The sequence below is a fragment of the Lathamus discolor genome, chromosome 4, assembly GCF_037157495.1.
Source record: "Lathamus discolor isolate bLatDis1 chromosome 4, bLatDis1.hap1, whole genome shotgun sequence".
Lineage (NCBI taxonomy): Eukaryota > Metazoa > Chordata > Aves > Psittaciformes > Psittacidae > Lathamus > Lathamus discolor.
In genome coordinates this window covers 109,579,647-109,607,597 of record NC_088887.1, presented here as the reverse complement: position 1 = coordinate 109,607,597, position 27,951 = coordinate 109,579,647, and the positions used below count along the sequence as shown (strand labels likewise).

The 27,951-nt window shown below is 36.8% G+C and overlaps 1 protein-coding gene across 2 annotated transcripts in view; it reads right to left on the bottom strand.

The window, feature by feature from the left end:
- XPO4 (exportin 4) overlaps positions 1–27,951 on the bottom strand; it is an 82,693-nt gene that overhangs the window by 14,461 nt on the left and 40,281 nt on the right. For both annotated transcript variants that reach the window (XM_065678557.1, XM_065678558.1), the window contains exons 6-17: positions 27,437–27,590; positions 18,456–18,568; positions 15,898–16,055; positions 15,452–15,626; positions 10,743–10,919; positions 8,769–8,911; positions 8,512–8,657; positions 6,999–7,176; positions 5,166–5,325; positions 3,319–3,488; positions 2,197–2,371; positions 170–463 (exon numbers count right to left, since the gene is read on the bottom strand). In XM_065678557.1, coding sequence (XP_065534629.1) covers positions 170–463; positions 2,197–2,371; positions 3,319–3,488; positions 5,166–5,325; positions 6,999–7,176; positions 8,512–8,657; positions 8,769–8,911; positions 10,743–10,919; positions 15,452–15,626; positions 15,898–16,055; positions 18,456–18,568; positions 27,437–27,590 — 2,043 coding nt within the window. The remainder of the gene's footprint in view (positions 1–169; positions 464–2,196; positions 2,372–3,318; positions 3,489–5,165; positions 5,326–6,998; positions 7,177–8,511; positions 8,658–8,768; positions 8,912–10,742; positions 10,920–15,451; positions 15,627–15,897; positions 16,056–18,455; positions 18,569–27,436; positions 27,591–27,951) is intronic.

Below are 27,951 nucleotides of genomic sequence, written 5' to 3'. Positions count from 1 at the left end.
AAGGAATGCCTTCAACTTGTGGCCATACAGCATCTCTTTATAAAATACAAAAATCCCTACATTATTTTAAGGAAAAGCAGTGTATACACATGTTCATGTGCACATGCATATACGTGCACACGTGCGCACATGCACACTCTCTCACTCTTCCTCTCCTGGTTGTATTTACCTCTCCAAGATAGCAAATTTGTTTATGTGCAACTTCAACGAAAACTTCTATTATGAGATTAACAGTCTCTGGTGTGTTTTTGTATACTTCCATTAATCCAATGCAGTTATTAAGGAAGTCCATTAGGAAATTGAAGAGAATTGCTACATTATCAATCTGGGTAGCCTCAGCAATGCCACAGAGTGCTTCCAATGTAGCAGTGATTTCCTGTTTCACTTCTTCCTCCTGACATATCTGTTGGAAGTTTTCTTGGTTTATTACATTCAAGAATCTCTGCTGAAGTGGCTGAAGAACCTGAAATTTTTTAGAAAAGTCACATTAAGATAAGCATACTATTATGTGAGATGTGAGGTTTAAGTGATTTAGCAAGCTCATATGGGTTGCCTTTGGCATGGCAGTACAAGATCAATCAATTCCAGTTTCCAAAGGCTCAATTATGTGATTATCTCTCACATTAATGTAAGCTGAAGAGGTAGTGATTAGTAATTCTCATTATCCATCATCACCTGCAGGCTGGTTTCAAATGGAACACCTCCATAAATATATTATTTTGTACTGTTTAAACAAATGACAATGTCTTTCTCTGGCTCACAGTATTTGATTGTCTTCTAAATTCAGTACTGGGGGAAAAAACTGCTACAGTTTATCAATTAAAGCATTAAGATTCATGTTCACAATTACCTTTGTCATATTATGATTCTTGAGAGTGCAATCTGTTTTGTAATCAGCTGTGTTTGGATCCAATTTAAAAACTTTTATAAAAATAGAAGTTTTTCCCAATTACTTTTAGTGCATTATATTCTTACTTTCCATCACTAATTTCATAACTTTGCTAATAAAAGCAAGTTATTCTCAGAAGGCCAATGCTTTACAAACTCCTGTGGTGCTTTCTGATTACATTTCAGGTACTTTCTAACACCAACCTTTCTAGTAGTAAAACATCATAAATGGAGTGAGGGCACAAAAAGCTGGTCAAGGCTCTTCAGTATGTTCTGCATTAGCTTCTTACGTCATTACCATTAAGTGAATAATTCACAACACCACCAAATTAGAGTATAAGCAAGAAATGACACAGATCCAATGGAAATTCATAACCTCCTATAACAATTTCCTTCTAGCATACTGCTATACTGGCTGCTTCATGAACCTCCACGTAATTATTAGCTGCTTGTGTTTAGGTTGTAATGTTTTAGATAATTTTTTTGGCAGCACATTGGTGCCATATAACTATTGACCTTCAGAGAGAGTATTTTAAAAATTTTAATTGTGAGATGTTCAAAATCAGAAGTTTAGAATCACCAAATCATAGGCTGGTTTGGGTCAGAAAGGACCTTAAGATCATCTAGTTCCAACCCCTCTGCCATGGGCAGGGACACCTCACACCAGACCAGGTCACCCAAGGCTCTGTCCAGCCTGGCCATGAACACTGCCAGGGATGGAGCATTTACCACTTCTGTGGGCAAACTGCTCCAGTGCATCACAAATCTCACAGTAAAGAACTTCTTCCTTATATCTAACCTGAACTTCCCCTGTTTAAATTTAAACCAATTACCCCATGTCCTGTTGCTATGGTTCCTGATGAAGAGCCTCTCTCCAGCATCCTTGCAGGCCCCCTTCAGATACTAGAAGGCAGCTATGAGGTCTCCCATGCAGTCTTATCCTATGTATATAGAAGCCTTTCCTGTTACCTCTGACATCCCTGGCCAGACTCAATTCTAACCTGGCCTTAGCTTTCCTGACCTGATCCCTAGCTTCCTGCACAATGTCCCTGTGTTCTTCCCAGGCTGCCTGTCCTCGCTTCCACCTTCTATAAGCTTCTTCCCCCCACCCCATAAGTTTTCTCAGCAGCTCCTTATCCATCCATGGAGGCCTCCTGGCCTTCTTCCCCCAGTTTCCTTCTTATTGGGACACAATGCTCCTGAAAAGCTTCTATACAAGTTGATTTTGTGTCACCATAAAATTCACTAAACTAACTTGTTTGTACTACTTGCTAAAATGGAGGTAACAGAAGCATCAAAATGGCTTACCTCTGTCCAGTATTGTTGCTTTGTTTCTGTATCCATATGAGCAAAACCTCCTAAAACTAAAGCTTTCATTAGTGTTCTCTGCACAGAACTGGACAAATAATGAAGAGGAGGGCTTCGCCTTGCAAATTGTTTGGCTAAATTCCACCAGTTTTCACACTGAATAACTAAGTTTGCCCTAAAAGAGGGAAAAAGTTTAATTAAAGAAAAGACTTCACAAAATTATATGATCAGAGCACATCAGGTTGCTCAGCAGTTGTCAGAGTATTTAGGGGTTTTTTAAAATTCCTTTATTCTAAAGGCTAGATCACCTTTCAATTTTCATCTTACTAACGCCTCACCCCTAAGATTTCTAAAGTACATACTCTGAAAAGAGCTCAATTCACATAGGAGAAAAGCAGGGAATTGCTGTAGTTTTATACACATACACAAAGTTAATGGACATATTGTGTGGATTAAAAGCTTAGTCTCATTATGTCATGATAAAATAAGGAGTTTATTCCAGAACTAGCTCCAGTGGGTCTTAACTTTTTAAAAAAAGTCCTAAAGCATTTAAATACTCAAACTTCAGGTCACTCTTTCAGCACTGTGAATACATGACTGCATGTACACCTGCATGTCAATTCACAAAAGTAAAACATTCAAGAATTTCCTGCTTCACAGTTTGTTATACCAAAGAAAACTTTAAAATTTGTCTGAATCCACCAAATCCTGCATATTTTTTTTTTAGTCTAGTATGTTTACAAAATATTTTATACTGGCTTAGCCAGTACCTGAATTCTTAACCCGGAAGAACTTTTCAACAAAACCAAACGCAAAAATCCTTGCAATAAGAGTGGAGACCAGGAGAGTTTTCCCTTCTCGTTGTTTAAGAGTGAGGCACAAAGGTAAGGTAAGGAGAGTGCACTTCTAAGCAATAATAAAAACTAGGTTATGTTTTGTCAAATACAAGGTCTCACTCCTCACTTTGTCAGACAATTTTTATTATTTTTTTTTTCCTAGTATGTTACTAAAATAATTTGACTTACAGAGACATGAATATGCCCTATACCTGCATTACTTTGGCCAAAAAAATTGAAAGGAAGCAAAAGAAATTTTTTGACTTCCAGAGGTATAGCAACTTACCGCTCTCTCCTTTCCACTAATGTTACTAGTAGTTGTACAGTATCATTTGCAAGGTCCTGCTCTGAACTCCACACTGCCAGGTTACTGATCACTTTTTCTAAAAGGTAACCCACAATCCACTGGGAACCCTCTGTATCAGCACCAAATGCTGTACTAAATGGCAGACTTATCTATAAGAAAAGCATTAAAATGAGTGAGTTTTACAGAAGCCAGAACCCCAAAGTGTACGGTAATCATTGTCAGCAAATTCTTTTCAGGCTGTCACTTCTTCCCTACTTTTAATATACACAACTGTTACATAGACAAAGGCAAAGAATACCTATAACAGAAAAGTCTTTGCCAAATTTATCTTGCAGTTTTAAGCACAACACTTAAAGAAAAATTTTATCTTCGTTACAAAATCTGCTTTGAGTATGTCTAGCTTTCAAGGCCAATGAAAGTTCAAAAGCTTTAAAAATTAGAAGATCCTAAAATCATCTCCCAAAAGTGTTTCCATGAATTTACAATGAAATTCCTACAGTGATAAAAATTATTAGAAATAACCTTAGCTGTTGATCTAGATTACATCTTGTAAAAGCTTATTTGCATTGCAATTTTTCTGCATCCGCTTTCTGCAGATTGTTCCTTCAGTCTATACAACTTTCAGGAAAGATGTCACATTCTGGCCCTGGCACATTAAAATATGATTCCTTGACATTGCCTGTTTTCCTGTCCTTAAAAAAATTCTCAAAGAGTGAAATCCAAGGCTTTTGTAACAATTGTGTAGGGGTTTCTTGTCAGCATACATTTCTAACTTTAAAACTCATGACTGAGCATAACCTTTAAACAGGTTTCAGTCACCTTCACACATCAACACAAACTAAATGTGTGCATTTCCTAGTTAGTCTATTTTGTTTCTTTACATTGTTTCTTATGGATCTCCTTCTCACATGCTTTCCACTTCTTCCCCAGCTGGTACTTCCACAAATTCCTGGCTCCGCTGTAAGTACAACCTGAGTAATATGATTCCAAATGTTTACAAGCCTATGGCATACATATTTTTGTTAAGGAGGGGCCTCCTGAAGCATTAGTATTCTTAGTTGCTTCAATAGTGGAAATAAAAGGAGAAGGAGGAGGCAGCTTCATTCTTGAAAGTTAGAGCCAACAGGACCTCCTCAGGATGAGTGGCCTCCTTCAGCCAGCTGGATTACAGTTAGTTCTATAAGCAAAATCAGAATCAAGATCTAATCATGATTTGTGTTGTCCAAATATGATAAGAAGTTGCTCTTTACAAGAATGCACCGCGGAAATCATGATATATACAATAAGAATATGTAAGAATGGGGAGAGGAAAGTAACATGACATTAGCCAATGTAATGCTACCTTACTACCTTGTGATGGTGTTAAGTATCTAATTCAGAATCATGACTAGGTTACTCACTAAATCATCCATCAACGGCAACCACTGTATTAGAAGTATACTGTTAAGATCTGATGGATAGTAAGGATAACTTACAAAATGGCTGTAGTCAGTGAGTTTCACCCACTATGCAGCCGAAGAACACGCTATACTCTTCTGCTATGGCAATGGCTACAAAAAAACCCAAAAAACCCCTAACAACAGGGAAAAAAAAAATTAAAAAAATCACATTTGCAATGTGCAAGAAGGGTCCCCTAACAACTTTTATTTCTGATTAAAAAAAATGAAGAAAACCTCAAGTTTCAAAAAATTCCAAACTAAACCACAACCCATTTAACATTAAAACTGCTTTATCATTGCACATTTAAAATAGGTACACTAACATCTGCATTCACAGGATATTATTGCTAATACTCACCAGTTAATGCATAAAAGTCATATCCTTACCTGATCATACAGCTTTTCATCTACTAGGAGGTAAGTCTTTGCCCAACGCTTGAGGAACCATACAATATCTTTGCCCATCTGAGGGCTCAGGAGGTGCGTGAGATTTGCCCTTATTGCTCTAGATTCTACTTCTGACACTCTTAAAATAGCAGATAACAACCTGCAGATTTAAAATAAAATTGAGGATGCCGAGAATGGTTTTTGGAGAAGCAAGACGAACACTTTCATTTTTCATAAAATATGACAGAAGGAACAGGGTAACATGAAGTAGTTCAACTCTAATGAAGTAAAAGGCACCTGAATTTATTGTTTGTTTAAATGCAAGGAGAGAGAGATAGGATAGACTGCCAAGCATCATCTGAACAGTCAGAATATACATTTTAAAAATATAGTTATTATCTTTGACATCAAAATTACTGCAACAAAGAATCCTCAAAAGCATTTGACATTGAGGGAACAAAGACCAATGGACTACTACTTGGAGTGCTTGAAAAGCTTCTCTGAAAAACTGACTCTCCCTTGCACCATCAAGCTTAGTGAACAAGTGGGTGCTAATTGTGCAGTTTTTGCAGTGTGATGTATACTAAAGAACAAATACAGAAATGTCGAGTTGTTTCAATTTCATTGCTGTAGAGAAACAGTCCAAAACTGACCACCATCAGAATACAATCAGTCCATAAAACTACAGTAAATAGTAACTTTTGTAGTATATAAATTAAATTTAGTAAGAATGTGACAGTGCACAAGGAATTTAGGAGTTGATGGTAGTCTATTTCTTGAAGATGTTTCAAGAGCTATTGCCAAGAAGCCTCAGATCTCTCCGTGTTTAGATCTGATTTTATTCCCATCACAACTGAGACCCTGCATCCAGAAATTCCATTTGATGGCCACTTCCTGAAGCTTCCAATAGTATCAATGAACAGCATTCAAACTTCTAACCATTAGGCACATCATTGCTAATGAAGATCCATTTTTTTCTAGCCTCTTCCAGAAGAAGAAATGTTAAGTAGATAACTGCTAATCTTGGGTAATCTTGTAATTTTCTGAAGTGTGAGGATTCAAATTGAGGAATCCTTTGTGTGCATCAGCGTTCTGGCAAAAAGAAAACAGAAATACCCTGTCCTGTCCCTTTTATAGGCTGTGTATGTGACAATTCCTCCCTCAGTACCAATTTTCCTGCTACTGCCAAGCTTGGGCAGTAACACATCTTCAAAGACAAGTTTACTGGTGCTCTGGAAAGCATTTGCTTAAGCTGTATATGTGCTGAATGAATTCCAGAGTATATTATCTAAGGATTTTGATCTAGCAACTTTATGGTAATTGAAGTAATTTTAAGGATTTTCTGTAATAAACAGATCAAAGATGGTGTTTCAGTAGAGATAGAAAAACATTTATGTTTATTTCCAAGACTTTGGCTCATGTTCTCTGTTAAGACTATTAGGTCAATCTAGTCAATTTCAGCCTTCACACATCTTGACTCAGTTCTATCTGTTTTGATGCCTTACTCTCATTTTTCTTCTCAATCCTCCCTTGGCTCACCTTGACTTGAATATCATCTCTATTTACCCTTGCCTTTTTTTAACCCTCCCCACAAAAATAACACTTCTTTTCTGTCTTTTCTTAATCTCTTTTACAGCATTGCCTTAATAAATGTCTGTTACAAAGCCTTTCTTATGACTTGCCTTTAATACTAAAGAGACATTTCTTTTCCAGCAGCCAGTGTTTACATATTGCTTTTTTACTTTTAAATTTACAAAAGTCCATTCACGTTCTAATTTTTTTTTGCTCTGAAAAAGCATTTAACATACTTAATAGCATGAGAAGTATCCTTACCTAATTACAGAATCAGTTCTGTTGTACCCTGGGATGGAAGAGGCTTTTTCTCCTGGAGATCCCAGAATCTGAAGTGTTGTGTTGATGTCAACCTCAGCTGAATGTTTAATGGAATATTCCATTACTTCTGGAGGTATTAGCGGAGTCTCTCCCTGAGTATCATTAGCCAAGAGGTAGCCTTACATTAAAAAAGAAAGAGTGATCACAACTTTCTACCCTAGGTTAATTGATGGCTTTTTGATTAGAGAATCTATTGGTTTAACTGCAGACCATTACAACAGAATCAAATGTTTGTACAAACCCTGACTAACACTGTTTATATATGTGTAACTTCACAATCCTTAAAGCCATTCAGTAGAGATGACCCTAAAGTGACAAGAAACCAAGACTGGAAAAAAACCCAACTAAACTAAAAGAGAAAAAAGAAACAAACAAAAAAACCACCAAAACAATTTAAAAGAGAAAAGGCTTTGGTTCACCTCAAAGAACTTCAGCCAATTCAACTATTGAGGGGGGAAACAAACAAAAAAAAAACCACCACATTTTGTTGTCACTTTTTTCTTCTATTATGTGATAAAAAAGCCTTGATTTAGAGCTTTCTCCACTGAGTCCATCTCATTTGGGACTTCTGTTCCATTAACATTTCAAATCTGTCGGAGACTTTCAGACAGCAAGCACATGTGCTGTAACAAAGTCTTCTTAGCATAGCAACTACAGACCAGGTGAATCATGGGATTTTAACACTCTGGTGTCCATACAATTAATATTAATTCCAGCTTTAGTCATAGTTTTCAGTGTCTGATCTCATAACCATCTGTGAGCTCTGTTCCACAGTTATACAAAATTGTAAAACACATTCATGTCAACATCTGAAAGCAACTAACACAGATGTTCAAAAAGATCCCATAAAATTTCATCAAGTACACATTTTTCCTAACAAAGTACAGACACTATCTTAGTTGTTACTATGTTCTGCAAACAGATGCAAGATACTTCCATTTAAAAATCAAAACCAAACAGGTTCTAAATTCAAGTTCTGTGAAAGAAAAAAATACCAGGACACAGATCATCAGCACTGAGAGATTCTGGAACTTAGTTCTTCATTACCTCTGAGTAATACCATTATCCTGATCTCATGTTGACGCCCTTATAAAGTCGTGTGCCCCCAGACAATACAACTGATATCATGAACTGACTAATTTCTTAAACAGGTTGACACATGTTAAAAAAAGAAACAAGAAAACAGTATGTAAGAAAGTTAGTTGTGGGAACTTCCAAAGGACATTACCTCATGTAAAGACTTCATCAATCTTTTAAAGATAATGTTCAGATTACTCAAGACAGATGAAAGTAAAACAAAGACTTTGTGAGTAGTACATGTAAGAGGAAGGCATCATCAGGGATAAAATTTACAGTCAATTAGTAGTTGATGTACAGGGAATTTTTTTGTCCTGAGGTGTTCCAGCTGCAATAAGAATACCAGAGTAAGTACTATTTAAAGCTGTTCACTAACCTGTGACTAAAATAAGCCAATGAATATCCTCATACAGGTCATCAAGCACTTTATTATCAATTGAGCCTGATGCTGGTGAGGCAAGTAACTGCTGCTGATGCCTCTGCAACTGACCATGGAGCCTTGTCACTCGGTCTTCTAATAAACTGTGGATAAATAACAACATAACTTCACTGGTTTTAAACTATTTCGGCAAAGTCAGGCTTTTCAGATGTGACGGCTTTATTGATCTGCATTCATGACTATTTTATTTGTACCTTGTAAGAAGAGGTATACAGTGTTCTGCAGCAATTCTCCCCAGCATGCCTACACTGGCCAACTGGTCACAGAACTGGTCTCTGTCATCTTCCTGCAGCTCACTTATTTCTTCTTCTTCCCGAGAGGCCACGCCATTGGCAGTCTTTGGGTATTTCAACAAAATCAGAAGCAATGAGTTAGTATTATACTTGTTAAGTTTTATCACTACCACAATATTCTACATTATTTTCGTGCTTTCTTTCCATGTTTTCCATCCATGTTTTGCATGGATGAACAGACTCATACTAAACTAGACACAGAATAAACAGAGGACTAAACGTAGCTTCATATTGTTTTAAAATCAGCATTTCACAAACTCACTAGCAAAATACCCTATTCAGTTAATTGTATATTTGCTACCATTCCCAATAGTGCTCTCAAGTAAAAACATTATCTGTGAAAACAGTCAAAGATAAGAGTTATTAAAACTGATACTTGTTATTAATAGGAAAAGCCCAAGGTGAACAGTAATAAAACCAGCTTCTTTACACCGGAGTTGTGTATAAATCAGATCTGTGGACCACCCACTGTTAGAAGTCAAAGATGTTTTCAATTGTCTGAGATCTTACATCAGTAACATAATAAACAGTATTTTTCATGATGAAATGAAAATAATTGCTTTCATTAAAGATTTTCCATAACCCATTTTTCGGGGGGGGGGGGGGGGGGGGGGGGGGAAGCTTTATAAAGTAAAGCTTCAGGGAAGCAGAAGACTAATAATAATAATAACCATCATCATCTAACTTCTTGCTGATGCAGAAGTTGCACTGTTTGATTTCTCAAAGCTTATCTCATCTACATTATAAAAACCAATTAAATAATAATCAGACCTTAATCCTTGAGGAGATGAACCATGATATGTAGAAACTAAGTATTGATGTTAAAAATAGCTTTAAAAACAGCTCTTAGAGAATCATAAAATTTACACAACTAACAAAATAAAATACACGTGACAGTTAAAGCTATCAGTCTGTTTTGTTTCTATGAAGTCTTTGGAAAATTGAATCCACACACAGCTCTTTATCCAAAGTGCTTTAAACCCATCTTTTCTTCATGTAACCCAGCAAATTATTCTCTTCTGGCAACTTCAAAGTTGCAGCTGTTTACTGAAGGGTGAGCCTCTGGTCTCAAAGCAGAGACTGAAAGTTCCTGTTACTGCTTTGATACTGAACAAGAAGCATTCTAAAATGCCAGCTGTGGCTTTTAAAAGGTTACCCATGGGATAAATGACTTATCTCACAGAATGACATGAATTAACCTGTGTATACAAGTTATGTCAAGACCGCCTGATATGAGTTCAGAGTTCTGTTGTGAAATATTTCTCCCTGGTTTGGCACTGTTATTGCCATCTGTTACATATTGGAAGTGCAGAATTAAGTTTTATATGGTGCTTTCTCTAGAATTTAGGAATTCATTTTACCCAAAAGAACCACAAAATATTCTGAGTTTCTTCTAGTCTGAACATGGTCTTTCTACATTTTTTCAGATATTTATGCATGTCAATTACACTTCAAAATTATACTTTAAAGTATATGAGTGCAAGGTAACAACCATATAAAAGGCTTACAATTTCATATAGGATTGTTTATAGGTCCTTCTCTAGGACCCTAGTCCAGAGAAGGACAGTCAAGAGTTTAGTCATTTTATCTGTGGAAAGAACAGTAAGACGCACGTTTACATGAGTAACAGGCTTACTTTTTTCTATTTATTTTTTAAAATTATTTCAAACTTTATTTTCCTTTATTTCCTCTTCAGAATGAGAGAAACAGACTGGAAAAGAGCCACTAAAGAACACATTCATCAAATTTTCATTTTCAAAGTCACAAATACTAATTCTACACTAGCTCCCTTCAGCTACATAATACAGTACACACCAAAAGACATGGGCTAGTTACTATATATCATCATCAAAAACTACCAGTATGGGGGCTTACCAAATTCCTTGTACCATCAGGAGCAGCTAGGTGGCACTGAATGTAGGAATTGAAGACCTGAACAGCATGCTGGGTAAAGAAACCTTTATGGAAATGTTTGTCATCTTGTACCAAAGTAAGCCAAGATTCCAGCAACTTATCATATGCTTCCATATACACCATGTCATCTTTGTCAAGCTGTAAGAGATAAAAGAAACAAAAATCTTAGTCCTAACTGACACCAGAGTAATATATTCACTATTATTTAAGCAGTGTTCTTCTAATGTTGAAACAATTTAAAAAAGCAGTCACAAAACCCATCTAAAGATAGCCAAGAAAACAGAATGAACTGAAGCAACACATCAAAAAGGTCAGTGCAGCTTTTATGCTTGCTAGGCTTTAAAAACACAAAGTGTTTTGCTATTTCTCTTCATGTGATGCTCAAAATCAAAACAGTACTAAATTAACCCAGTAATGCATGATTACCTAAACACAGAAGCTACCAAGCTTTTACCCCAAAGTTGCCAAGGAGCTCAGCTCTTACTAGAAAGAAAGAATTGAGCCATTTCTTTTTAACTAGACAAATATGAATCATGTGCATATAGATTTGTATGTATTCTACTATTTCTGAAATAAAGATAAAAGATGGTAATTCTCTGTTCCTGAGGAAATTGTCGCAACATTGCACGTATTCAAGAAACCTTTCTACAGGTAATCAGTGTTGATGATGATACACAACTTCCCATTCTATGAACAAACAAAAAGCAGAATTCCACAGAGTAAGCCTGCACCTCCAACTGCTTACTCAATTTACTCCAATTGCTCACCGCATCATGTTTTTAGTTATTCCTATATGTTTCTATGTAGTACACAAGCTGCAAAAAGAAATAACGTATCTGTAAAACAAAGTCCCAGGTTACGGGCAAACTAAAGAACCCAAATAGCAAAGAGGCTATTTCTTTTTTAAAACTATTTTTAATGTAGCTGTTAACTTTTGGATATGATGCAGAAATTGAACTTGTAACTATACATCCAACTTCAAATAACCTAAGTGTGACTGTACAGATAAACATGCTGCTAAAGCAGGACATTCCTATCCTCTAAGAAGTCTTCTCAAGTTTTAAACAATGGGATCACTCACAGAAGTTACTCTGAGACAGAAGAGCTCAGTAAAATGATGGCTTAACAAAATATTAAAGCCTTAATCATGCTCCAGACAGAAGAATTTCTGACTTTCAGTGAAGTTACAGACAAGTCTGGATGAACAGGCAAGGGAAACACTGGCTGGAAAACTGATATCGCGTTGGAAGCGTTTCAAGAAAGTTTCACGGCATCATTTTATAACTGCAAAGTGGTCATATTTACAGAGGGAAAATATGGCATACGCTGATACAAGTATGAAAACAAAAGCTAAAGATGACAAGGAGGGAGCCAAAATTGCATTCAACAGTAACATAAGCCACAAATTTAGGATGGACAACATATCTTTCTAAAACTTGCCTAAAAGACACATGAATTCAAAGACTGTCATTAAATCCTGAATTATTTTGCCATGTGTATATTTACATATATAACTTACATATAAGTTTTAATAATGTATAATAATCCAGAGCATAAATTGAGACATGTCTTTTTATGAACAACAGAAGAACTCAAATCTATCCAATTCATACAGAAGTTAACGCCACGGAGAAAATGTTTTTAACACTTTATGGTATTCTCATAAGGAAGCTAGGATTAATAAGTGCCTCCATAAATACATGCAAAATAGTAGAAAGAGTTTATCCTTATTGGACAAATTTGATCACAAAGGAACTACCAGAAATTCCCAATCCTTATTTCAGATGAGCTACAGCTGGGCTACCAAAGATGCCACACAGGCAAATTAAATGACATGCTGTAGACTGGCAAGCTAAATCATTCTGATGGATCCAACAGAAGCAAATGCAGAGCAAAGTTCAGCACTCAGACCTTCAGGAGAGGCAAGATAAAAAATATCAGTAAAGTCAAAGCAAAAATGTTTAATTTCTCTAGTATGGGAAACATGAGTACTTCTTCCTTTGGAGTCTGATGACCCTTAAAACTTCTAAAATTTGCCAAGCAGCAACAAGCTGGAAAGAGCTGGAAGCACAGCAGAGAGGACTAAATTCAGAATGATCTCTCCCATCACATGATACTGAAAAAAAATAATCATGAGACAGGAGTAGTACATTAAGATTCATTTTGGGAAAAAAGGCCTTTGATGTAATTTTATTTCTGTTTGACTTCTAATCCAACATCCTGTTCATACTCTTCACTAATTCAGATGGAGACTATTTGATTTCTACTTCTGCATAAGCACTGTTGAACAAGGTGTTTAAACTCCCAGCACTGCTGAAGCTTATTGCCCTCCACCACCATAGCTTTTCAGGCAAGTGTTTCAACATCATTCAACCAACCTCCTCAGCTGCAACAGGCAGGTTAATGTAAAACAGCATTTGATGTTATGTTTGGACTGGGGGGTTTTCCCCCTTGGTTTAAAATCAGCATTAGCTGCTTTGAAGTGGTTTGCATATTATGGTTCAGGACCTCCAAAGTTTTCATAGCAGATCTTCAGCTAAGTAGACTCCTTGTGCCTGACAGGGTTTCTGCAATGCTCACAGGAGGTATTCTGCTTGCATATGAAGTGGCAGAAATATGGAGAAAACAGCTTTTCCAACCAGCAAAGCTTAGGAGGTACACCTGCCTGCATTCTGCTGCACATCAGATTTCTGAAAAGTTCCAGAAATATTATGAGGACTCTAGTGAGCCCAACACACATGGTATTTTATCTACGAAAAGTCCTTAATTAACAGACAGTACATGAGCTCACAGAATGTCTCACTACAGGCAGTCTAAACAAGAAGCTCAGGGACACATTAACCATGGCTGGGGCATTCCTAAGCCAAAAGATTGTTTTCAGGGATGCGAAGTAGTATATCTACAGGCACAGCACATACCATTATGCCTCTGTAGTGTGTCTTATTGCTGACACACTGCTAAGATACAAGAATTATTTTTTTTTGAAGGACCACCACTAACAGAATTCTGTATCTTCCTAGAAATCAGAGAAACAGCATGAAGATGAGATGTCTGTAAGAGCTATGACAGAATGGAAGGGGTGGCAGTGTAAATGTTTCTGTTCACAAAGAACAATTCAAAGATTCTAGGACACTGAGAAAATTTTCTCTTAAAAAAAAAAAAATAATCTTGCATTTGCCCTGATGTTGCTGAATCTGAGAACATATTTAAGTTTAACATAGAAAAGACTTTCTTCAGCAAAAAATTACGGGATTATGCGAGTGTAGGCAGCCACAGTTTATTCGGATAAATAGCCAGCCATTTCCAAAACAAACTTAGTATCAGACAGTGGTACAAGCTACCATAAGCTTTTGAGAAGAGATGAAGTGTTTTGAATGGCCTTATGTTAAGCACTGTTTTAATTAAACATGGTTGCATATTCTAGCTCCCAAATAACAGAGCAGAGGAAAAACCATTTATTAAAATTATTAAAACATTAATTTAAATGATGAGTGTCTGTGGTTTTGCTCCATCTTTTCTGTAAGGGTTTCAGGCGCATTCTTAATGTGCTAGTAACCATCAAAACATATATTCAGTGTTATGCTAGAAAGTCTCAAAAGCAGGGCAAGTTTTGACCAATAAGGTATGGAAATTAGCTGTATTACAGATTCCAAATTTAATCAATTTTTTGATTAAGATATGAACACACTTGAAAGTTTCAGTGAGTGCTGGGTCACACGTAATACATTTTAACCTCGCAGCAAAGAAACTATCTAATGCTCTGCAAGAAATGCTGATTAACACACATGATCTCTGGTAAAGAAACACATCCACCAACTTTATAACTAAGTACTTTTATAACTGTTTTCAAATGCAGGTAATTAAGCCCAGTCAATACAGCAAAAATGGAAAAATTCATACTTTTTAATGATAATGAGGGCCATATTGGCTAATAACTTAATAATCACACTTTAAATCAATAGCTGCTGCACATAAAAATAGTTCAAGTGCAAGACTGTCTTATGGGCTTTTTCCCTTAAACTAGGTCTCTCTAGAAGTTTTTACCTTTACACGCAATTTTTAGAAGAAGACTGAGACTATCCCAACTGCTCTTAAATGTTACAAAAGTTTGAAAGAAGTAAACAGAAAAAATCCTCTGAATTTCTGTGCTAGATTTGTTCACAGAATTCCCATTTGAACTGCGTCAGCAATGAAGGGAAGATTCAGACAGCTTAAAAGTATGGGGTTATCAACATATCTTAACAGCTACATTAACTCCAGACAGAAGTTCCTGACTCAGAACTCTAGACAGCAGTTAAGTTTCAGTCTGTCCGTATGTTCACGTAGTCATTTTAAGCTTTCATAACTAACTCATTATCTACAATAGTTTTCAGAAGTCCTACAAGAGCAAGTCAGCAATATTTTTAACTGAATCCATTCTTTCTAAAATGGAAAATGTAACAAGTGCTTTAAATCAAAGTCTGAATGATGCACAGTGTGTAATTAAGTTGTTTAAAACAAAAAGAAAATCCTCAGATGTGATTTCAGAAATATCTAGGACAAAACCGCTGAATTCACAACAGTTATTAATAAAACAGCCAAATTCTCATGTTACTTATGCTTATCACAAATAGGAACAAAAAAAACCCCAAAACCAACAGACTACCTGCTATTTGAGAGTAGATACTTACTACTTCTTCCAAGGCAGCACTTCTTCCAAAAGAACAGGTGAGGTGTGCAAGGCAGTTAACAAATGAAGAGAAAAGTTCATTTGGAATGGCAGTTAAAATATTGCGAGGAAATACAGTTATCAGGTTGCTGATAATACTGGAAATCCCCACTGCTTCAGAGTCTTCTATTTCAATTCTATGGACAGAAATACCAGTTAGTTTTTGCCACTAAGAAAAATTCTAGAAGTTAATTGATTTTGTTGGTATATTTTCAATCAACAAATCTATTTCACATTACTTAAGCCCCACCTACTTTAAACTGCCTTCTCTTAATTTCAGTAATCCAACAGTAAGCACAAATTACATCCAGAAATAAGCAAGCCATACCAGTTATCCACACAGATTTGCTACACTCCAAACTAAAGATTAAAAGATGCCATCTAAATTTAGATAGGAGGCATACATACCCATTGATAGTATTCAGTAATCCCTCAATGAAGTGTGCCAGGTAATCAACTTGTGAACCTTCATCAGGAAAGACTGGCCCATGCAAAGACGCCAGCTGTGCCAGACACTGTAATGAATCTTGGGCCATATCTGTATCTTCTCTGATTTTTCGATGTACCTTTCAGGAAGTGAGATAGTTAATAATACACAAAAATAGGGTGTTCTTACAACAGTCACATGGCTCTCAATCCAAAAGAGCACACACCAAAAAAAGCTTACTAGAACTTCCATTCAGTCTGAAATGCAAGGGTTTTTACAGCTCTCTAAACCATAGTAAACATCAAAATCATGATTTGGCTCACAAAATTCTAGCCTCGAATTAACTCTCCGAAACTAACATTTAGTTAAGTCTCACCTACATGTTGAAAATTGAACTGTCTACTGAATGTTATGTCTTAAAGAGAGAAACAGATGCCAGCCAGTCAGACATACTGCTCCTTCTAAAAACAGCAATAATGACAGTCATCTCTATTATGCTAACTATGCCTAGGCTACAGAGTCTTGCTAAAGTTAGTCAACAAGTTCAATCAAGATTATATAGATGCTTCTTTAGCAGAGGTAAACACTGAAGACGGACAAAAATGAATGCATCACTTCCTTGGCAACAACCCTTACATTATACAAGGCCAACAATAATCTTCCTGCATATCTGCAAACTGTTATGTCATTACTTCTGCTGGTGACTCTTTCTAGATTCAAATCTTAACTTTTCAGTAATCATATTCTCATGTACTTCTTTTAATTGTCAATTATAGATTTAAAGTATTTTCTTATGCTCATGCCTCGCATTTTTTCACATAAGATATACTGACTAAATAAACATAGGGTAGCTTTTCCTCCCTGAAGCAAAGTTAGTTAAATTACGTCAGCACTATGACACGTAAAAGAACAGTTAAAACACTAACCATTTCTCTGTGGCGTTACAGTTGCAACTTCACCCAACTCACAACCAGCTGGATTAGCTGCATAATTAATCTCTGAAAGATCAAGGTGCAGGAGGAACAAACCCCACAACAGAAATACCCCTCCTAATATACATCCCACACTAGGCTGAGATTAGATGCGAAGGCTCTCTCTAACATGGCAGTCCTGCCAACTTTTGCAAGGTTATTAAAATTCTCAGATCAGATATATGCGTATAAATTACTACCATTCACGTACATTATTTCAAATAGCAAACTAATACTACAAGCCTCAACCACTGCAAATCAGGAATCTAAAACCAAAACTGATGGCATACTGCCTGCCCAGCATTCATTCAAAAATAATCAAATACAGGCAAGTTTTGGTTACTATCAGGTAAAATGGAAATGTATTAAAACAATTCTGCATGTTACTCAAAGCGTTATTCTTAGCATGAGTAAGTAATTGTAAACCAACCCAAGAAAGAGATAATCCAACTCTGACAAATTCATACTATTAAACAAGGAAGGGTTAATATGTAACCCAAAAAGTTATTTGCATGTGGAGGTTCACAGCTGACAGTAGCAACTGTCTGGATAGTCTAGACAGCTGTTCAGACTGAGTGTAGCTGCTAAGAGTTCTGCCAACGATTTTTTCACCTTTTCAAAACTGCTGGAACAGATAAACTTGCAGTCAAACCCAAAAAATATATAACTTATTGAAAAATCCCATAAAGCAAGGACATGTATCCAAACACATATCAGACAACTCTCAAGGAGAGCTGGAGAGTTACATTGACCTTGCCTAAAAACAACTTTATCCAAGTTTTGAGCACATTATTTCTCTGCTTTGCAAAAATTAAAATTGCCTGAGAATGCTCAATTCTGAGATTCTAAGAAATGTAACAGGATACAATATCACAGAAAATGAATTTATAAGCAAATACATGTTGCTGCCGCAGTGACCCGTAGCTCAGCAGCGACTACAAACTTCCAACAGTTGTCGAAAGAACACACTACTAAGTTTATCCGGTTTAATATGTTGGGTTTTTTTTTTTAAATTGCAGAAACTGAGTATTACATTCCCCTTTCCCAACTCTTCCCCATCCTTCCTAACTTAATTTACCTTAACTTTTTATTTACTTTGTGCTGAGGAAAGAGACGCAGAACTCTATGCTGAAATTTGCTAGAAAATTGCAAATACATTACTTATTTTCAGCTGTTTCACTGAGCAAGTGCTTTAAGATCAGCAAGCACATAACGTTCATTTATCTTTTTGAGAGCCATTACACTGTATCTGAAAGATACTCTATTACTGCTCATCATGCTTATTTGATGAGTACATGTAAAGAAGTATCAAATGTGTAAAAGTTTAGATCACTGTACACCTTCTACTTTTGTTAATGATCATCAGTTTAAGGCAATTTATAGGCAAAAATACATATTCTGTAACCTAAGAAAAATACAACACTTCTGTTGGCTTTCATAAGCAATCTGAAGTTAACAGAATCAGTCCTACCTGTTGCGAAAGGAAGAGTCCAACAAAACCGTTTTAGAACAGGAAGGAGCTGCTTTCCCTGTGATCTGGACTATGAAAGTTGAAGAAAGAAACTTACTGTAAAGAAAAGCTCCATAACTCTGCTGTCCAGGAGGGTCTCGCGCCAGGATTCTGTTGGCTTTAGCATCACATTTTGTGAGGATTCAAACATAGCTATATAATGTCTGCCCAGTTATCTGGTGTCAAGGTCAACAATAACATTCCTACTTGGCTTTAAAAAAATCCTAGATACAACAGGATCCATTCAGAAAGAATGTAATGGAAACAAACTTTAAGCCTCTTCACATACACAGCATAATTCATGCATGAGGCCAAGGAATAAAAGGTATTAAGTATTGAAAAAAAGAATGCTCCAGGAATGTTAGATAACAGTTTGATCATAATTATGAGACATACCATGGTGATATGATCACTTTGATAACCAGGGTGTCTAATGTGACACAGCGAGAAGGGAAAAAAGCAACCGCAATTAACAGGTGTTAAAATTTATGCAAAATAGGAAATAATTTTCTAAAAAATTTTCCTGGCAGCTTTTAAAAAGGCCTTATGAGAGCTAATTATAGCTCACTGAAATCTATATCCGATTTTTCTAAATAGCCAAATATGCGTCACAGAATGCAGATAGGTTAGCCCTGCAGTAATCTACATTTTTTAATCACACTGTGAAGAACAAAAGCTTAAGACACCACAAGGATTGTCATACTAAGCACGTCTGAAAGAGGCATGCATGAAAAACACGCACACCATGAAGCCACAATTTTCCTGAACTCGTTTCAGTTCTTACCATGTGCTCTGGCATAACTTAATTTACGAAATTCTGCAAATGTGAATCAGCAAAAACATTTAAACAAACAAGTTATATTCATTCTTTCAGTCTGATCATGCAAAACATGTTTAGCAAAGATTTTGAAGTGATTCCTTCTGTAACATGTCCAATCTGAGCAGTAGTAAAACTGCTTTAACTCAGTAACTTATGCCTTTTTTAAACCCTTCATTATCCTCTCTGATCTTTCTAACACAACCATCAGAAGTAACAGCATGCTCAGCTGCATGCAATTTACTTATTGGTAATGAACCACATTAACTTTTGTACTCTAAGTCAAAAGGTATTATAAAAAATTGTGTATCAAGATTTATTTATATGTCTAGAAGAAAATAAATTTCACAATGGTATCATTCTAGAAAGCAGACGCCTTAACTTTTGATGGTTTTTTTATCCAAAGCAAGCATCTAGCTTAATATGAATTGTTGCACAAGGCAAAACGCACAATTTTAGTTTATTTACACTCGCCTTCTGAGTTCTGCCAAAACCCAAAATTCCTAGCAACAGTGTGCTAGCAGTGTGTCCAAAAGCGTGACTTTCCATGGCACAGTACCAAGTGGACTTTCACTGGTGCTACATGTCCAGAACTGTTGCCAGCATGTTTTAACACGTAGTAACAATCAGGGATTTTCATATTAGTACAAAACATTTCACCATTTTCAAAGTTATCAGTGTGTATTGAACTATACCACTCACAGAATCATCTATTTTACTTCCATCTGAAATATAGATGTATTTTAGGCACTAGAAAATGGCTCAGTTCTCCCAGATTGAAAAAATGAAGGGATGAAATCCTCACATGCAAACATCCTTTTTCATTTGGAACATTTTATAAAATACAGTATCTTAATTTTCTTTTATTGACAAGAATGTCCTTTGCTGTAACTCTCTGATAAATGATTGGCTTAGTAATACCTCAACATTAGAAGACGATATTAGATAAATTACCAATCTCTGGAAATCAATTTGCTCTTTGCTAGGTTAAGTCTGCAGAGACCAGCTATATAACAATTTTCACGTGGAATGAAAGAAGGGCTCCTTTGTTGTCACTATTTTAACAAGCCTCAGTATTTAGCAGCCCTATCCTGTTATTTTTAGTACCATTTCTCATGCTAATGGACTGATGACACATCTGACAATAGCAGATTCGTGGGCAAAATATCTGTTCACTGAATAATACAAATTATGCCTGCAGCTATCACAAAGATCTTACACCCATTTTTCATTATGTACTGGATGTATGCAAACGTTAGTGAAGTTAGCTGTGGAGATGCTTGCTTCTGTGAAACACATCAACTTATTCTGTGCTATAGTTCAGCCTTATTAACAGCAGTTCAGTTACACCAAACCTGAAAAAAAACCAGCACTAAGTTATGTAGTGCATGGGTGTACATGGGCCAAATTCAGTCTTTAAAGATTAAGCTACCCCTCAATACATATAAAGAGACAAAAAGTACAGAACTAGCACAACACTTTTTTGTAAATGCTCAAGCTATAACACAGACTTAGGATAAGCATAGATCAGTCTCTACTATGACATCCTGAAGGGTTTTTTGGTTTTGTTGGTTTTTTTTTAATGAAAACCAATTGTAAACCACTTGTGGTAAGAAGTATCGTTTGTAACATTCCCAGTTCTACTGAAGAATGAGTAACAGTTCACTTTAAGTGACATGAAAATAAATCCAAGCTAGGTAACAACTACTAGAAGTACAGCAATGTTTCACCCAGTTTACAACTCTGAGGACACTGATTCTTACAAAGAAACTTCTGGTTGAATCAGAACAGATTATTCAATAACATGTACCAAGCTCTACCGAAAAGCATAAAAATATAATTAGGTGCCTGTGTGTATAAGGCTGATATGCTCACTAATTAGTGCCTAGAGGAGAACAGGAGAAAACCATACTGTTTAAGATGGATTTTATTTTCTCTTTGCCTGAATTTATGTACATAGACATCAGCTCTATGCTTGGCTTTGTTTCATGAGTTAGAGAAGTAAGAGCAATCTCTTTAAAGTTCTAAGTTTGTAATTTTGGAAAAGAGAAAGTCTTATATGCTTCTTGGAGAAATATATTTAAAAAAAGAAAATCAAACATAAACAGAATTACAGTTTTCCTCACACTCTTTGCCTCTGTTCAAGTGTCCTGGGTTCAGCGTTTAAACCACAACATCAAGGAAGGGGCTGATAGTTGAAAATGAGTAAAGTATTTTTTATCCTAAGGCAGCCATGAGGGATTATAACATTTCACTTCAGAACTTCCCACAAATTCCAGTATCTGAGAACATATCCCATTCTTTATTCCTAGAAGCATCAAGGCTTGTCCTTCCACAAAGCTGTAAATTAAGAACTCAAAAAAGCAAAGCTAAAATTTCCTCTGCCAGACCCTTATTCACAAGTGTCTACAGTTGCAAATAACTACTCAGAAATGGAGGGAAAACTCCTGCAGTGCCAAGGCTTGAATATCTTTCTTAATATTCATTTAATCACTTCACCTTTGTTGTTTGGAACATTTTCTGGAGGGCTTTGTGTCAGTCAGACTTACATTTTACAAATCAAAAACTGCATTAGAAAGGTAACTGCCTGGAAATCTGCCATCCAGTGTTATAATGTTAACACACTGATTTTCTTCAGATTTTTAACATCTCTGGCTTGCTAGCCAGTCAGCTGAACACATGGGATAAGTCTGGGAGCAGCTGCCTGAACTGATGCAGAGGCTTGCTGCCCCCTATGGAGAAACAAATCTTTACATAGCTTAATGCTCCCAGCAAATATATTCAGGATTCAGGAGAAGGAACGTATGCTTAAATATTTAATTATTAAACACAATTATTCTTAACTGTCATGAGAATGAAATAGCTACTTTGTGTTGGAGACACTGGACTCAGATTGCAGCAACAGGTGTAGGAAGTGCTGGAAGACCCAGCCTAATTTTAAAACTGGTCAATTCCGAAGCTGTGCACAGTGCAGCCATGCTAGTACCAAGTCTCATGTTGCCCACCCAAGTGGATTCTGCAACTCCTGCTACATTTTACTGCTATGGTTATACAGCTGGTAGTGTGAAGGATAATCACTTTAAGCCCAACTTACACTTAAAACACATATGCAAAGTGACTGCCATGCAGACACAGCTCAAGAGTCACACCTTTGCACTATATACTCACTGCCATTTAGGAAGCTGATGACAAATCACTGCAAAACTGGAAACTTAAAAACACTGGGGCAAGAGAACAGAAGAGCAAAACACAGGTTAGATATAAGGAAGAAATTCTTTACTGTGAGGGTGGTGAGGCACTGGAATGGGTTGCCCAAGGAAGTTGTGAACGCTCCATCCCTGACAGTGCTCAGTGCCAGCCTGGATGGAGTCTTGGGTGACATGGTTTAGTGTGTGGTGTCCCTGTCTATGGCAGGGGGGTTGGAACTAGAGGATCTTAAGGTCCTTTCCAACCTTAACTATTCAATGTTTACATTTAAACAGTTCCCCTTTGTAAAGAGGGTCATTAATGGTCTGTTTTCCTCTTCTGATATTAATGCTTTTAAGATGCTCTCACACTGCCAACTGATTTCAGAATTCATTCAGGTAAACCCAAATGTTTAAAAATCCAATATAAATACAAATATGTTTAGTGCCAGCATGATCAAATTCAGGGGATTCATCTATTTTGGTTTGCCCAACTTTGTCTTGAAAAGTTGCTAGAAATGATTGTCAAGAAAACACAGTACTCTAGAAATAATTTCTAAGCTTCAGGGATTTCAAAGTCAGGTCCTACCTAAGAGTAGGTAGGATCTACTACTTACCCAAGAGTGGTAAGTCTGATAAATGCAGCTCTCTTCGGCACTTTCTTAAATACAACTATTTAGTTACATTGAATTTTTCTTTATATCCCAAACAATAGCCAGGATGTTACCCCAACCCTTCATCTTCCAGATAAGGACAGACTGCTGTAGTAAATTCAGAATAATCCCAGGCTGCTAACAAACACAAGACCTAAGGAAAGCAGCCCTGCTGCTGAGGGAAATCTGTGTTGTCATTCCTTGGTACAGGTACAGTCATTTCTGCAGCCATGCAACAAATTAAACTGGGGACCCCAATCTGCTAAAATAAGTTTTCAGCCAGGTGGTTCCCTGCTCAGTATCATGCTCGCTGGAGGTGTCAAGGCAGGATGCTTTTTCAAAGGCAATGCCAACTTGAATCATTCGTCAAAACAAGCTTCAAGTTTTCTTCAGGCATTCTATGTGTTTTTAATGTATTTCCATTATGCATAACAGATGCTACCAATCTGGGTTGGACCAAGTTCAAATCTTGAAAGTGTGCAGAGCTATATGGTTCACAGAATCTCCCAGAAAGATGTCTCATTCTTGAGACACTTTCAAAAGAGAGATATGAAGAGCTTTGTTCCTTTAACTGTGCGGCCAAAGAACACACATACTTTAAAAAGTGTTCAAATCAGACAAAAGTTTCAGTCAGTTTATGCAATGGCCATCTCACCATTAATTTCAATGGAACAGCGATGATGCATGTTAGTGCAGTGCATCCCACTGGCTTTATGTAACCTGTATTTTATGTCCAATACCCTATTCTTACATTTGCTTGAACACTTGACAGCTTGTCGCCAAGCCAGTAAAGGCATCAAACCCAAACCAAGAAGCTAAAGTTCCTTTTCATTCATGTACTATAATCTATATGTTAATGAATAAAGGATAAATAATTCTATGACAGCTCCTAATGACAGGAGAGTAGACACCTTTCTGTAGATGGAAGACAGCTGGACAAAAACCTTATGCTCTGTTTAAGAACTTTTGCATTTGAGGACATTTATCCTAAGTCTATTAGAATATGGCTGCCAAGAACAGATAAATCCCTAAGTCAAGGGGAAATGAGAAACATCTCTGGAGGTAAAAGAATAAAAATTATAATTATATCCTGACTCCACAGGACATATACATCCATGCCAAGATGCATTACAGCCCAGCAACATTCAGCTCCTTAACTGGAGACTTCAGACATTTGCAGTGTGCAAGAAGCACGATCCTTGAAAGCACTCTTGCGAAGCAGAGGGCTGTACCTCTCAGTAGTGATCACCTGCATTTCCTTACTTAGTCAAAACATTGATTTAAGAAAAGATGGAGTTAGCAGCAGTTCAACCCAAGTAAACAACATTTAACAGCGCTGTAACAGCCCTGAAAAAAGAAACCCTACAGAAGCCCAACAGGCCCCAACGAACTACCATGTGTTCGTAGTGCAATATAGGAATCCTATGCTATTGTCACTTCCAACAGTACGGCCAAAAAGCTCTGAAGCACCTGCAAACACCGGGTGAACTAATAGCTTGAGGTGGCAGATAAAAAACCCCCTGTGTGTTAGAAAAATGAAATGTGAGAAACTGCACATGACTGAAAAAAGGTCTCCTAGCTCATCACACCCTGCCTTTCCCATTGCAGGCACTATAACCAAGACACTTGAAAAATACTGAATTCCAACTGGAAAGTAGGTAGGTCCCAGCCTCTCTTCTGTTGCTCCAACAAAGTGACTGATCCAGAATGCATCTTTCATGCCAGCAATAGACAATACAGACTTACTACAACTCTTCTATTATGACTGGTGGCAGCACTGTCCAAGACTTTAACAATGCTGTTACATTGTAACAGCACAAGAACTCTTGAGAAGTGGTATGTTTTGATGCAAATCTCACAATTTGGTGGTTTAAATAATGTGCCTCTTGGTAACGGTCACTGTAGAGTTAATGCATATTTATGCTACTTCCTTTTTTTGGAGATACAAGAATCCTGCTAAAATTATATACAAATACTGCAGGTTATTGTTATGCTGCAGGGAATACAGGAATGAATATTATCTTGACAGAGGAAATACCAGCTAAAGGAAGAAAGATCTGTGGATGCAATGGATCATTTTACTTCAGGCTTGCGGGTACCAAATTTAAGCCCACTGCTTCAGCAAATGTACTGTAAAGATTTGGAAAGAATACTAAGAGGATACCAACTGATCAATCAATACAGCAGCTCTTATGTTCTTATGAAATGTGTTATCTACTTAGAAACTGCAGCAAGGTTAAGTTTCACTACCCACAAGCTATCATAGAATCATAGAACAGTCAGGACAGGAAAGGACCTTAAGATAATCTAGTTTTAACCCCCCTGCCATGGGCAGGGACACCTCGCACTATACCATGTCATCACTTACTTTTAAATCAGTCTTCTGAAGGAAGAGAGATTTATGCCACAATACAATCAGCATGGTGCTGTAAACCCCGGCAGTTCTTGAATCTTCATCAGCTAAGACGTGCATTTCTCAAGGCTGATTAAAGCCATTCCAATTTCTCTGAAAATAGGTTGCTACACAGAAAAGGGAGACCCAAACTAGTGCTGTAATTCTTAAAGCAAAATTAAATGTCCAGTGGTAGAAAACATAAAGATGGTATCAAGGTGCAGCAGAAGTTATGAAAAGGTCTGAAATGGAGCCATGTAAGAGCAACTGTGGCTCAGACTAAAGGTCCATCTGATCTCTAGAAGTTACCAGAATTTGTCTAACAGCTGTAGTACCTAAAGTAAACTAAGTAGCAGAAAACACTGTGAACCTTGAGCAGCAGTATGGCTTGCTCAGCTATTTCAATTAACACTTACTTACTAGCACCTATAGACTAAATCACTTCATGTTATACAGACATATAAATGAAAGCTGGAACTCCCAAGGCTCCACATCTTGCTTGTATACATCTAGCTCCACCACTTACCCTTGGCCTAGGATAAAGCGCTCATGAAGAACTAGAGCCTTCACTTTCAAACTGTAACAAGATCAGTATTTAGGACTACATCAGATGTTTGCACAGAGCAAGACAAATTCAGAGGGAACCACCACTGTGCAACAGAGCATTTTCATTCTATTTAAAATTATATCTTAGGGAAACAAAGGAAGTGTTCACATATTCTTTGAATTCTTACAAATCCCAAATCATCTTCCAAAAACTTTTGTAAGGATGCAGTAATTTGACTCCATTCTCAGTCTTGTAGGCACATGAACTTCAATGACTGATAGGAGTGGGATATTTACTTTTAATCCATGACACTTTCCATAAAGGCAATACAAATGATACCCGGCTTTACAGACGTGAGCCAAGGGACATCCAGTTTCAAATAAATTTCATTTTCCTGCCTGCTGCATAATGAACAGAGGCAAAGACAACAGTAACACTCAGATATCATCTTCTAACCATCCAAACAGGAAAGTAAACAAATCCTTTACCATAAATTTGAAGGCAACATCAAGATTCCTGCAGTATGTATAATTTACCAGCAATTTCAAAAGGTTTTAAGAAAAAAAAGTTTATACACCAGATGAAAAATTTGGCTCTTGGAAAGTTTGCTGAGCGTCTTAGTTATTAAAAGAGGCACTGCAATGTTTTACTGCAAGTGCTGTCTTAACCCTCTGTTACAGAATGCGACTATTTCTACAATACTTTTCTAGCCCATTTTTGGGGCTGAACACTTATTGTATCTTTTTAATTCTCCTCCTCATTAAGACTCTTTCTGATTCCCATTTCATTCCCTACTTTCCATCTCCACCTTTCTCTGGACTTTCACAATCAGCACACATCACAAAGGTGTCAAAATGGAAGCAATTGCACCTGTGTAAAAATGAGATGCCATTTCTCCTCTTAGTTAGCAAATACTTTTTTCTCATTTTGAAGTGAACCTACTACATGTTTTACTATATGACCGTACTCTTCTACAGGGAGTCAGTAGAGCATGCACATTCCCAGATAATTGGACATTTTCCTGCCCCTTCCTCTTCTCTGAGAGAGAAGTAGGACATATCAGCTCTCCACATAAAAATTCAATAGACCTTGGACTTCTTCACCATTTGGCTCTGCACTGAAGTACCATATTACACTTTTCCTCTCCCCTGAACTAACCAGATAAGCCATCAACCCATAACTGGTGGCTGCTCTGCCAAACTGGTTTTGCCTTTTATATAAAATACTTTACAACTTTAATGAAGAGCAACAGCAGCTTCTGTGGGTAAGCATTTACTAGCAAGCATGGGGGTTACCAAGAGCACTAATGAAAGAAAACATATATCAAGGACTAAATAAAAGGCTTGTAAGTTTTACATTTTTCTCTCCTCACAAAGACTTTACCTATCAGCCAACAGAAGTGACTTAAGTCAGCTGTAATAAAGGGCCTGACATTAAAAGGATATAATTTGGAGGAAGGAAGTTCCAGCTTAAAACCTGATTGGCTAGTGCAAGATAGCGCTGAAACACTGAAGACATCTGAGCACTGAGGTTTTCCCGTCTGCTGAATTCCTGAAGTACCTCTACTGTGAGCATGAAGATCTGCCGCAGATCATCCTCCTATAGTCAGGACAAACAATATATTAATAGAGTCAGTCATTAATTCAGATGTTGATTAAAAGGAAACACTTTACTAAAAACAAAAGAATTTTCTGTTTTCACCCTATTTTTCATTAAAACACAGAAAAATTCTGAAGTTGTAAGTCAGACTCCCCCCCCATACACATACTTTTGCTAAAATTATTAGATTGTGTTTGTAAAGAATAAGAAATAAAAACCTTCTCATAAATGCTAATCATTAAAAGAAAAACTTAACAATATGTTTTAACAGCTGGTGGAGGAGAGGGTTGGTCTTTGGCATGAAAAAAAGTTGGTAAGTTGTTCCACAGTCAGTTTAAAGCAATGCCTTCACAAAAACATT